Here is a 14,066-nt window from a genome sequence, read left to right on the forward strand (position 1 = left end):
CTAGAGATTAAGGAAAAGTAGGAAGAAGTGCTAAAGTCAGTAAAACCATTTAGTGACTGTATATGCCTGTGGGCAGGGAGGTGCTTTATGTTTTTTTTTACAGAATGTGTGAGTATGCCTCTACAAAAATGCAATTTGAGGGGCGCCTGGGTGGTTTAGTTGGTTGAGCATCCAACTTTTCATTTCAGCTCAAATCATGATGCCAGGATTGTGGGATCAAGCCCAGCGTTGGGCTCCACACTGAGAGTGGAGCCTGCTTAAGCTTCTCTCGCTCTGGGGTGCCTGGGTGGCTCAGGTGGTTAAGCATCCGACTTTGGTGTCAGGTCATGATCTCATGGTACCTGGGTTCAAGCCCATGTTGGACTCTCTGGTGTCAGCACAGAGGCACTTCACATCCTCTGCCCCCTCTCTCTGCCCCTCCCCTGCTCGTTCTTTCTGTCTAAATAACTTAAAAAAAAATAAAGTCTCTCTCTCCACCGTCTCCCCCAACTTGCATTCTCTCTTAAAAACACACACATACAAGGGCGCCTGGGTGGCTCAGTCGGTTGGGCATCTGACTTCAGCCAGGTCACGATCTCGCGGTCCGTGAGTTCGAGCCCTGCGTCGGGCTCTGGGCTGATGGCTCGGAGCCTGGAGCCTGCTTCGGATTCTGTGTCTCCCTCTCTCTCTGCCCCTCCCCCTTTCATGCTCTGTCTCTCTCTGTCTCAAAAATAAATAAACGTTAAAAAAATTAAACACACACACACACACACACACAAAACAAAAATGCAATTTGAAGGTATTCTCTTCTAGATCAGCACTGTCTAATACAACCTGGTATGATAGAAATATCCTGTATCTGCACTGTCCAGTAGAGTAGCCACTAGCCTCATGTGGCATTTGGGCTCTTGAAATGTGGCTCTAGTGTGCCTGAGACACTGAATTTTTGGTTTTAATTAATTTTAATAAATTTAAATAGCCACATGAGCCTGGTGACACATGAGGCTATCTTATTGGACAGCACATTACTAGACTGTAGGTAGGTATTTTTAGAGGTATCAATTATCTTAGATGTAAATACATCTTAGAAGCCATCTGCTACAAAAGTAAGACTTGTCTATGCCCAGGGAAGGGGTGGGTGCTCCCAACTACATCTAAATAAGCAGTGCTTTAGAGCAGTGCAGCTTTGGTGCAGAATGAGAGCTAATCTGATTAGATGCAGTAAGTAGAGGGTGGAAACTTCTACTCTGTTTGGCTACTGAAGTCTGCCTTTCCAAAAATATTCTCCTTAATTGCTTGGGCAATGACTTAAATTAATCAGACCTTTATGAGTCCCTTAGAAAGAATGGTTGCATCTTCCATTCGTATCATTGCTTCTGGTTAACAAACTGGCAGCAGCTTTGCTGTATCTGTCAGCATTGGGGAATAGCTGTGATCAGGGGTCCCCTGTCTACAGAAGTCTGATTTCAGGGTGCCATCAGGGCTCATGGCTCACAGATGTTTTGAACACCTGCTTGCTAATGTTCATAATTCCAGAGTATATGCTATCGATAGCTACAAAGATGCAAATCCCCTAAAGAAGTAAATCTTTGTCTTTTGAACAGTGGATTCCAGACATATGGGAGGACACTCTATAAATATGGAAAAGATAAAAGAACTAGGAGGATAGAAGTCCCCAAACACATTTTATCTACTACAGAAATTTGCCTAAGGCTTGTGCTATTTTGTAAGTTGAAAGATAGCACCTTATATGTAAAATATCCTAAACTGCTACTTTGAGAGTTTTCATAATTCTCATAAAATTTATTTTCCCATTAACAAAGAAATGTCACATTACCGAAAAAGAGAGAAAGAGAAAGCATCACCCATAAACTTACCAGAACAACAAATAGCAACTCTTCTTTCTGGTCTTTTTTCTATGCATGATTTTTTAGTTTTATTTATACAGTTACAATCATAGTGTATATACAGTTTTCTACCCTGACTTCAAACTCCTTGAGCTAGGTATTATATAAGGGAATATTACAACATGCCTGTGATAACTAGGTCATTTAATATCTGTCTCTGAAGTTTTCTGCCCTTAATTCAACCCTGGGGCTGTAGCAATGATACACAGTGCTGAGAATCCCAATATAAACATTCTTGGAAAACACACATCTGCCTGTTTTAGGATTTGCTCTGTGTCTTTCAGATCTGTGAGACTTTAGCATGGTTCTGAATTGTATGGTACAGGAAAATCAAGTGCTTGTTCATACCTGGCTGGAGTTAAATGAAAATATCAAAGTCTTGGGGCGCCTGGGTGGCGCAGTCGGTTAAGCGGCCGACTTCAGCCAGGTCACGATCTCGCGGTCCGTGAGTTCGAGCCCCGCGTCAGGCTCTGGGCTGATGGCTCGGAGCCTGGAGCCTGTTTCCGACTCTGTGTCTCCCTCTCTCTCTGCCCCTCCCCCGTTCATGCTCTGTCTCTCTCTGCCCCCCAAATAAATAAACGTTGAAAAAAAAAATTAAAAAAAAATATCAAAGTCTTGATGGGAAGGAAAAAGAAAGGTGCCAGATGTGTTATCCCATTTCATTTTTATCACACCAGTCAAGTAGATATTATCAACCACACTTTAGACATGAGGGGTTGAGAAACTTGCCCAAGGTTGCATTATTATTAAGTAGCAGAACAAAGATTAGCCAGCCCTCAGGTCTTTCCAATACATTGGGGCAGTAAGCAAGAAAGCATATAAACGTCATTAAAAAAGGAGAAAAGACGGGTTAATTTTTTTTACAACCAGAATATATTCATGTACTTCTTGAAAAACATGTTTTTGAAGAAACCTTTAAGAAACAGTAAATGAAAAAATAAAATTAATTCCCCCCAAGAGACAGTTAATCATCTCTGGTAGTAACAATACCAGAATTGGTAAGAGATACACTTTTAAAGACATCCTAGGTAATTAATGCCATTTTGCATAATCTGACATCAAAGAGAAAAAACCTGGTCCTATTCAAGGGGAGTAAAAGTCCATGTTAACTCAAGAACCTGAAGACTTCTCCTATAGTTACAAATTGCTACTTGAAGTCAAGTCTGACTTTGTAAATGAGAGTGGAATGTGTATGGGGGAGGGGATAGCAGAAGTTCTTACATTGGTTAAAAGGCAGCATCTAACCTATGTTGCTCATCTGCTCTCTGCTTTGCCAAATAGTAGCAAATCTACATTACAGGAAGTTGGCTGCCTCAAATAATTCTTCACCAGACCTAGGATGTATACATTGTTGTTGCAAACATATCTTGGCTGCAAAGTGTATCCCCACTGCCCTGGAGTAACGGCTGGTTACATTCTGGATGCTAATCAGGGGTATCCCATTTCACCAGAGGGCCTCTAAGCTCCTGCCCCCGATATCTTCCCCATCTTGCCACATCTGCTGGAAATCTATGGCTTGCTTTTATCCCTCTCCTAGTTTCCATGGAGACCCAACAGTTTACTTTTTTCCCCCAACTCTAAGCCACAGTTATTTTTAACTGTAAAACTCTGAGCCAGGTCACAGCTGGGATCTGGAAGATGCAATGACGTCTATAGCCACCCTTCTCTCCCACAGACGCCTTCTTTTCTGCAGTTGCTGGGGGCGGAGGCACTCCTGGGAGATTTTGCTCTCAAAAGCATTTTGCTTTGCATCATGAAGTTAAACCTATGCTGACTTAGATCTGACAGGTGTCCTGAATCTGAAACCATGCACGCCCTAAACAAGGCAAAGATTTTCTTTGGGTGGGAGAGGAGGGCTGCCAGGTGAGGTTGCCGTTGTTGTCACAGTATCTGTGGCTAGCGATTAGGTAAATGCCCTTTGGTAAAAATAAATCAAAGTGCTATCTATCCTCTAGGCAAAAAAAAGAAGGGCTCTGGCTCCTGCCCCCAGGAGAGTGACTTTTCCTGCAGCCTGCCCTTGGTTAGAAAGAGGCTCCTAAGCAGGATACTGTGCGAAGCTGTTCTACCTTCTCCAAAGCAGACAGCAAATTCCCAGGGGGTCAGGGCTGGCACATTGCTGCCCCCTTCTCCTCTACGGAGAGTTCAAATCAGTCCACCCATCTCTAAGGCCGCTGGTACTTGGGAGCTAGTGTCTTCACGGCATTTCTAAACTTTTCACTCCTTTTCAGTATTTTGTCGGGGGGAAGTCTATTAAATTACCCTTGAAAACTGCCCTTTTCATCTTAGACAACCTCCTAAGATCGGAAAGGGCAATAAAACATAAAACAGCCCCAATTCAATACCAGTTTTCTCACAGGAGACATTGATTGGGAATATTAAAATTAAGCCCCACAGTGCAGGTTCCATTAATGTTTTATTTCTTAAAATATTAAATGTTGGGTTTTTAAGGAATTCTCTAAATGAAGGGTGCTAAATAGGAGGGGGAAATCCAAATCAGGAGTTATCCATTGTTAAATGGGAGAAAACAGGTTAGGTCATTGCAAACAATTTCAGAAACAGAATACACTTGGCAGACAGCTCTCCAAGAAGAGAGATGTATTAGAAGTGTCACGAGTTGGCACTTGGCTGTCAGTTCACCGAAGACAGGTGATAAGATGACAGCATTTCAGCATTTTTACTTTGATTAATAAAATGTTGGTTTCTTAAAACAACTATGAGGTCTTCTCCTTTCTACACTTCCTAAAATGCTACTTCTGTTCAACATAACCTGCACCAAGGCAGGATTGTCAGCAAGGTACCTGGAAGCTTTCTGTCACATTAAGACCTCAGGGGAAACCAGAGCAAGCTGAAAAAGTGTTGCTTGGTTAAGAATGAGATTAATTCCACCAAATAATTAGTGTGGTGCCACAGAAGTCTGCCTCCTGTGCTCCAAAGTAGAAAATGAGCACACCAGACTTAATTATCCAGTCCTAAAAGACAGGAAACAAGCCTGGGCCGGCAAAGGGTAACTACAGGGCTTGCAAAGACAAAGGGAGGTACATCTATTAAATCAAAAATTTTTGTAGCTCTCAGTTTGGGGTTTTAAACCTTTTGATGGTCACTTTCTGGATTCTTATCTCAACTTCCTTATTATTCTTACTCCTAACCGGGAAGAGGGCCCAGCATACAATACATAACATGCAAGTAACTCATAGTGACAAAGGAATTTTAATGCCAGATGTTAAGACATTCACCATTCCCTTAAATACCTGTCTCTTGACTTGTAAGCCTAGTCAGTCAAATCAAAGAGCATTTGATATTCTTATCAAGGCAGCTGCTGGGGGCGGAGGTACTCCTGACAGAAGCCAAGGCAGTAGGCAAAACTGAACAGGAAAAGAACTCCCTCCCATTAGATTTAGAAACTGGCCTTCCAGACTCCTCAGGAATGACTCACCTGTGTCCCCACCCCCCAGCCCCCAACCACTCAAAAGCAGCAAACTAAGTTCTGATGCATACTTCACGGATAGGCTTCTTTCCAAAACACTCACTAAATAAATGCTCCCTACTGTTCTCCCAAATTAAGTGCCAATATCAGCACGCCCATTACTCCCTAGCCAGGCTGCTCTGACTCTGCTTGCACATGGAGATCCTGCTCAATCTCCCTTACTACGTTGTGCTCTGAAGAGCTGGTTATTGTGTCTGCTTGAAGAGAAATTCTCTTAGCTTCTACACAAGGCCACACAGTGCCCCACTGTACCAGACATGATCCTTTCCAGCAGATCAGGGAGAGGTTAACCACATCTGGCTAGGTATATTGGAAAGGAAAGCAAAACTTCTACATCAGTACCTTCTGAATCAAACTTTAATTTTTATAAATCCAGACAAACGAAACATAGTTGTGGGAAAGCCTTTTGTGTTAACAATAATATAGGGGCGCCTGGGTGGCTCAGTCATTTGAGTATCTGACTCTTGATTTTGGCTGAGGTCACGATCCCAGGGTCATGGGATTGAGCCCCGCATTGGGCTCCACGCTGAGTGTGGAGCATGATTCTCTCTCTCTCTCCCCCCTCCTGCCCTTCGCCCCTACTCATGCTCTGTCTCTAAAAAAATCCCCCAAAAGACCACAACAAAACAAAAATACAGTGTACATCTAGAAGGTACTCACAAAGATATCCTGAAAGATGGACAGTATTCCAGAATGCTGTTTAGAACACAGTACCACTCTCTTGCCCAGAGACAAGTGTTAGAGTATTATGAATGAGTTTTTCCAAGCTTTTCTTTACAATTTGGGCCTCTGATTCTTTACACTGGAAAGTCTAGTTCTCTTATTACATATCTACAGATTTCCTTAAGCTAGAGTGATTTACCACCTGGAATTCTGTTGTTCTTGATGAATGTCATTGGTTTGCTCCCCTTTCCAGCTAACCACAAGCTGGTTTCATTACTGAAAACTGGAAGCTTGTTTTTACCTCTCAACAAGGACTGGTTAACTGACTTCAGATTTAAATGGGGGGTTGGGGAGCAGGGAGAGACTAAAAAGAAGAATAAAAACTGGAACCCAAAAAGAGATAAACCATTGAGTTAGTTGGTCTCAAGAGAGACAGTCTAGATCTTTGAGCATGGGAAGGGTCTTGACATAGGAAGAAATTCTCTATTTCTCACCACTGGCAAAGAAGGATATGCACAGAATTCCAGCAGAAACCTTTAAATTGCAATAAAAATTCCTAACAGTAAAAGATCTTTACTGATGTCATTGAATTTCAGGGTAAACGTTCCCTCTTTGTTTGTTTTTTTTTTTTAATTTTTTTTTTTTTCCAACGTTTATTTATTTTTGGGACAGAGAGAGACAGAGCATGAACGGGGGAGGGGCAGAGAGAGAGGGAGACACAGAATCGGAAACAGGCTCCAGGCTCCGAGCCATCAGCCCAGAGCCTGACGCGGGGCTCGAACTCACGGAACGCGAGATCGTGACCTGGCTGAAGTCGGCCGCTTAACCGACTGCGCCACCCAGGCGCCCCAAACGTTCCCTCTTTGTAATGATATGGCCTAAGAGAGACCTCGATTAGTGTAGCTGGTTTAAGGCCAACTCCATCTAGCAGCAAAGGGGAAGGATGGAATATACTTTGAAGGCCCTTGCTAGCTCTGAATTTTTAAGAACAAGAAAGGCCTTCCTTTGGTGATACGAACATGGAAGAAAATAATGTACTTAAGCCAGCCACATCAAATATCAGCAAGTGCTTTTCTGTTATAAATGCACAAAGATGGTGATGCAGTGACTGAAGAGTAACCTTTACCCCAAATATGGCTTGATCCTTGAGAAACCTTAACCACAGTAATAATCCTACTTTCTAAAATCCAGTCATTTGAAATCACAGCCTTATTTTACTGTCACTGTTTTCAACTCTGCCATTTTCCTCATCAAATCAACTGATTCCCCAGTTTTTTCAGAGTTGACTGGTTCCAAAGTTTCTACGAGACTATCCTCCCATCTCCCACTCCTAACTACTACAGCTGCCCCCATGTCCTAGCCAACTACACCTCTTGGTACCATCTTCCTCACTCCTACTGCTGCCTCCACATCATCCTCCACCCACCATGTCTGGAACAGTCTCCCACTTCCATCTGCCGTTTTCTCTCTTCTCGATTGTTTCATTGCTTCAAGAGCTCACCTCTCTCAGGAAGCCTTCCTGAATCAAGGCTAAGGACTCTTGGGACTACAACAGACATCACTTGACATCCATGTCTAATGCACCCCCCACTTTAGAAGAGGAATTAGTTTTCAGGAACAAGAGGCAATCCCTTTATAACCAAGTAGGGGTGATGGTGGTAGAAGAGTACATTTTCTAAGAGATATGACAATGCAAAGAAAAGAGAGCATTTCCACAAGCCACCCTTTTTCAGATTGAAATCCTTTATTCCAATTCCCTCTGATCCTAAGAGTTTCCTTTTTTTTTTTTTTAAACGTTTATTTATTTTTGAGACAGAGAGAGACAGAGCATGAACGGGGGAGGGTCAGAGAGAGGGAGACACAGAATCTGAAACAGGCTCCAGGCTCTGAGCTGTCAGCACAGAGCCCGACGCGGGGCTCGAACCCACGGACCGCGAGATGACCCGAGCCGAAGTCGGCCGCCTAACCGACTGAGCCACCCAGGTGCCCCAAGAGTTTCCTTTTCATTTATAACCCCCTAGATAAGTCTATCAGCAAGCTGCATGCATATTTGTATCAGTCAAAAAGTTTGAGCAAATACTTCCACCAAAGTATATATTTTAATTAGATATGTTGAATGCTGAAAGAATTAAGGAATCAGTGAGCTACTGAAGGCTATTTGTGCAGATTCTGAAATTCTTTCTATATACAGCTTTGTTTCTAGCAGAAATGGAATAACCATGACTCTGCGTTTGGCTTATTTTGTAGGAAGGTTTGAGGATCGTTTCAGATATGGTGGGGCTACTCACCCTCATATCTAGTGAGTCTCATATATGAAACTGCTTTACTTTTGTTTTAAAAGTAGCTTTTATTGCAGGCTAGCCTGTCACCATTGAGAAATCAGGGCTCAGGTCTCAATCCAAGCAAAGCTGAGGTTAGTTGTGTCATCTCCATCCTCAAGGGCCTGGTATCCTGGGAAACCCACGGTAAGACCAGGGTGACTCCGGGACACACATGTTAGCAGAGACAGTGCAGCGTGATGAGGCAGGCATTCAACACCCTAAGTGTGCTTTAGTTACCAGAATATTTGACACACCCACAAATTAAGTAGCAAAACATTTTAATCCATTAATTCTAAAAATAACAGAGACATTTTAACATCCGGTGCCACCTCCTCAAAAGTCTACTGCAGATTAGACAGTCAGACAGCAATGTACAAAGCCAGACATTAAAGGGAAAGATGTAGTTTGGGACAAGACCATCACGGGGAAATTTTCCTTCCCTTTGCTCATAAACAGAAGTTGTCAGCTTAAGAAATCTTCAGAAGAGAAAGCTTTCTCATGCTCCATAACCTTTCTCTTTATTTTAAATCTTTCTGTAATGTTTGAAGGTGAAACAGACAATCAGAAAACCAACCTCCCAAGTACAAAGATCTGAGCTGGACTCCTGGGACTAAAGACTGGTTCATTTCTATTTCTACCAACACTCTGATGTGAGGTACTATGGTTCTTGTTTTAGCTACAAGAGGTGTTAGGAATAAATGCCCACTCACATTTAATAATAGCTTATCTAGCACATAACTCTGCAGCACAATACCAACAACAGGAGTGTTTTAAAGCAGGGCAGAGAAAAAAGTAGGTATTAATACAACTTAAGGTTTCCTTTGTCCTTCCCCTCTTTTTACAATGAGAATTCAGCTCAGAAATGAAACTCTCCAGAATGCCCGTACTGTCCTTTGGCCCACACATTCCAAACTTGTGATTTCTGATAGCAAGCCCCCAGAGCCTCAGGCTTTAGTGATGTATCCTTCTCGGATGAGGAAATCATAGATTTTCCGCGTTTTGTTCACATCTATCTTGATGAGTGCTCTTGCCTGTGCCAGTCTCAAGCCTCCTTGCTTGTTACATTCGTTCAATAGAGCAGATTTGTATTCTAAATAGGCTCCTGGGACCAACCTCACCATCTGACAGAGCTGCAAGACACGGCAAATTTAATAAACATTAACATCTGTCATTCTCGTAATTTAATCCAGTAGGTATAGCCAAAATAAAATTTAAAAAGTGACATCAACCTCCAACTATTTATAGGAGCTACTGGGTGGCTGGACCACATTCCATTTAGTCTCTTCCTTGGAGAGAATACTCCCTAACGACAGACACTCAGGAAGAGAAAACCAGAGTATGATGCTGGGAGAGCCTTTAGTACCTGTCAGCTGGCTCACCTGGGTTTGTCAAGGAGTCCCAAGTTTGTGTCCAGAGGAGCAGCCTGGGTCCACACAACTCTTGGCCCAGCACATTCCAACACAGCCAGTCAAGGAAGAGCCACAAGGCACAGTAGGGGCGGGGGTGCAGATACTTGGATTCCCAAGTGTGAATCACATTATTTTTAGTATCAGCATAAAGTAGTTGTCCCTGCTTTTGTGATTACATTTCCTACTTTGGAGGAGGAGGAAATACAGAGACCTTGCAAAGAGGCTATTTCAGCTGCTGAAAATCTAGAAAGCTGGCTCCATTCCAGTTCACCTGCCACAGCATCTCATGACAATGAGCAGGGTGAGGTCACCGTTTGTGGGTAAGGATAAAAACTGCTTGAAACCCCAGGCCATTCAATACTTGACTTAGAATGGCCTGTGACCTTCTTCAGCAATACTTAAATATAACATATACTTCTGTCTACTCCCAAACTAATCTTTACTGTTCCTGGGGGATAAATTAAAAGACTAACAGCCCCTACCTACTCCATGACTCTTCCTCACTTGTCTGGAGTGGCAGATGGGGTGACTAATCTTGGGAACTGGAAGAGGAGCACATGAGGAGCAAAAGAGGAACCCCTCTTTTGGAATAGACTTCAGCACTGTGCACATTTTTTTTGAAAATACTAGAGGAGGACTCTTTTGAGGCTGGATTTAAATTTTTAAAACAACCAAAAGTAATATGAAGACGAGTCTGATGATTATAGTGGAAAACAAAAGTAGGACATGGCATTTTTAATCAAAATTTGTATGTGATTATATATGATGATGCAGCCCTTTCTTTACGGCTTATATACACGCTATGGAGACAATTCCAAACATCTTTTAAGTAAGGTTATATTATTTGAATAAGTGTAGGACTTATCTAAGTGACCATTCTAATAGGAAATAAACATTTTCATATAGGAGTTATTTTAGATTTATGAAAAATTAATTTCATTCACATGAAGCACTTAGTAAAGTATTTGGTACATGGTAATGCTCAATAAATGATGGTTGCCTTGATTAGATTTATATATCATATGGTCTTCGAATGGTAGCAGGGTGCTAAGGAAAGGAATTCTCTGAAACTTGCTGAGGATAGCTCTTCAGCTCTTTAAATTGCAGGACAGACTACAGCTATACATGTATGTCACATGAGCAGAGCCAAACGGGTTGGATCCTATAATGTGTTTTCATGACAATTCAATGAATAATCAACTCTACTCTCTTTCCTTTAGCTCCCTTCTTTTTGTTACCTCCTTTTCTTTTTCATTCAGCTTCTCTGTGCCAGGGAGGCCAGTGAGGTTCAAGGGTGGTGCACTTCGTCTACCTACAGACACAGAAAAAGGTATATATTTTATAGGAGTGCCAATTCCTCAAGTGTAAAGTAGCAAAGTCCACTACAGCCAGGCCACTTAGGTACAAGATCACTATGTCCAGCTGTAAGAAATCTCTCCCCATCACCTCCAGCCTCAGTCTGGTGTGCAACGCAGGCACCCCAACGTTCACCTGAAAATATAAATGGTAATTCACATGCCCTTTGCTCTGCTAAAATACACAATTACATATACCTAAACATCAAATATGACTATTCTTCCTAACCCAGTAGGAGATTCTAAAATCTAAAGCCCAGATGTTATCCAGTTAAAAAAGGTCATATGCTGCCTCACTTGACAGCTGATGAGTGGAAATAACAACTCTGCAGGAGAGACATTTCCTAATCCTCACTACTCTGCCAGGAGTACAAGGCAAACATGGTAATTAACCAAGTACCATTTGCCTTCAGATCAAAGGCAGACTGTTAGGCCAGCAAAAGGCCCTTCTTATTTATTATGTGAGGGAATATCTGTTCCTTCCAAAGTAGTCCTGTTTACCTGAAAGATACACACAGAGGAACAATGAGCCATTATATGGCAAACTAGAAGCTGAGGTGAACTCACACACGGGGAAAGAAGCCCAAGTATGAGGTCACTGCTCAGGATGGGAAGTTTGATGGACAAAAGTTTTTGGTTTTGTTTTGAATGTATATTTGGGATTAGTGGGGAGATAGATGGGCTGGGTTAGGCAAAAGAAAAGTTTCATTGGTGTTGACTTTTAAGAGGTGGGGAGAGAGAGGAGGGACTGTTATAGGCTGCTCTGCTAGAAAACAGGCTTCTCTATAGGATCAACAATGGGATAAGGGGTTCTCCATAACCAACAGGTCTAGACTCACCCTAAACACTAAAAAAGGGAGACTAAAATCATTTAGTACCTCAACAAAGTTACCAGAGGCTAGGTTGTAATTAATGATCCAGACTTTCTACTTTGCACTGCCTTAGGACCAACTGAGAACATGAAGAGGAGCAAGGAGTCTCCTCAACCTAAACACAGGGGGTGAGAAAGGCTAACACCAGCCTTGGAAGCAACAAAGAATAAATCAGTACAGAATAAATGGTTCAGAAAACACAAATGCCAAATTATTAATTATTATCATGTCACATTATTGCTGTTTGTATTTCTGTATGTAGATTCAGGGGGCAGGATTAGAAGTATGAAATTTGTAAAAAAAAGTTGGATTCAGCTGTCCTGACTACTCTCTAAAAGGCTCTCTTTTCTAAGTATTAAGAAATAATCACCTGAAACAAAGGAATACATTTTTTAAAAAGTATTCCTAAAGTAGCCTTCTCTGAGCCTGGTCTAGACCCTGAACCTGAGAGACTTTAAATGGGATCAAAGGTCTACTGTTTCAAGCGTGGTAAAAGTGCAGGTGCATCATCTTTCTGACCAGCTCAGGCTCCACAGTAGCATGGTCTGTGTGCTTTAATAAGGGAAAGTGGCAAATACAGCATATGGAGCAGGGGTGAGAATAACCACCAACAGAACTGGCAAACAAACACCACAATTTTGGATCAGAACTCTAGAACTTATTCCACTCCAAATTACCATTCACTGATTACCAAGAACAAAGGATTACCAGATTATCATATGGCTTAATCTTGCTCTGTCAACTAACCCCAAAATAGAGGACACACCCAAAGAGGTAAAGATAACAAACAAATACCTCAAGTCTCCAAATTATTAAGAAATCCTTGAATTTCTGCTCAGGATACAAAGTCTTTAATTTACCCACTGTGGGACAAATCTCAAAAGCTGTGGTAGGTACAACTGCAGCAAATGAACTGCTCATGAGCATTGGTAAAATAAAGAAAACACCTCTCTGGAGCTCTTTCTTCCCTTGTCTCTGTACTCAAACCCTGAAGAGGCTGAAACTTGCTAATGTTTACAAACTGGGATAACACTTACCATTCCTCTGCCTAAGCACACTGCTCACAGAAAGGGGGAAGGGACTACTGGGTGAATCCCTAGAATGAAAACTTCACCATCAAGTCTTGCTCCAGCCTGGAAAAATAATTACCTGAATTCGAAGCCATCGGAATAGAAGGGCTCAGGCCAGAATCACTAGAACAAAGAAGAGGAATTTAACTAATGTCACACCAAAGATGGCAATTTCCAAAAGCCCATGTGGACTGGGTGCCATTTATTAGGTTGGTTACTTTAAAGGGATGTAATGAGACAGACTTCACTGTTTTACAGGATATCCTACTATACTAAACAGGAAGGGAAATCTGTTCCGTGGGGTATAAGAAATTACTTGGATTTGTTAAGAAGACCTCTTAGTCTGGAACATAATGGAGACCAATCACAGGGAAAGGACAAGGACATGATTCACCAAGGGAAATCATTCCAGTAGATATGGGGGAGAGAGGAGGCATGGGTGGAGGAATTTTCTAATTTTTAAAAATAAGATCAAAGTAGCAAAGTGGGCTATGTTCCTCAAAACAGTCAGTACCACAGTTCTGAGACAGACTGCTAAAGTTTTCTGAGTTTTTCTAGCTACCCAATTATTACTCTTCTGCCATGTGGGTGGGGTACCCACGGAAATGTCTGAAACTACAAATAAAAGCCAAAGCATCCAAGAAGATGCTCCTTCTTCCTGGACTAATTACTCACATGTCAGCTTGCCGGCGGAGCCACTGCTGGCAAGCACTACTGTCCTGGATGTACTGGAGAACTTCGGAGAGCATGGTGCGTTTAAGGCGCTCCTCCTCTCGTGTCTTCTTGAGGTGATCATAGGTTCTGGCACCTGAAGGTGTAGATGACACATAATTGCAATGACAATGCAGAACTAACTGAAGGGCTTCCAAACTGACCAGCAAGCAGTTTGCCTTTTTTTGGTTTCCTTTGCAAAACTGCTTCCACAATTATTGTTCTAAGGGCAACGTGATTTCCCTTAGTTTGAAATCCCTTTTTTGACAAGAAATGATTAATATTTTTATTCTTT

The 14,066-nt window shown here is 42.1% G+C and overlaps 1 protein-coding gene across 3 annotated transcripts in view; it reads right to left on the reverse strand.

The window, feature by feature from the left end:
- Positions 1–8,615: 8,615 nt before the first annotated feature.
- Positions 8,616–14,066, reverse strand: part of TADA2A (transcriptional adaptor 2A) — a 52,109-nt gene continuing 46,658 nt past the window's right edge. For all 3 annotated transcript variants that reach the window (XM_030296969.1, XM_030296967.1, XM_030296968.1), the window contains 4 exons: positions 13,736–13,868; positions 13,140–13,183; positions 11,002–11,075; positions 8,616–9,484 (listed from right to left, as the gene is read on the reverse strand). In XM_030296969.1, the coding sequence (XP_030152829.1) occupies positions 9,299–9,484; positions 11,002–11,075; positions 13,140–13,183; positions 13,736–13,868 (437 nt within the window). In that variant the 3' untranslated portion in view covers positions 8,616–9,298. The remainder of the gene's footprint in view (positions 9,485–11,001; positions 11,076–13,139; positions 13,184–13,735; positions 13,869–14,066) is intronic.

This window comes from Lynx canadensis, chromosome E1 (assembly GCF_007474595.2).
Source record: "Lynx canadensis isolate LIC74 chromosome E1, mLynCan4.pri.v2, whole genome shotgun sequence".
Lineage (NCBI taxonomy): Eukaryota > Metazoa > Chordata > Mammalia > Carnivora > Felidae > Lynx > Lynx canadensis.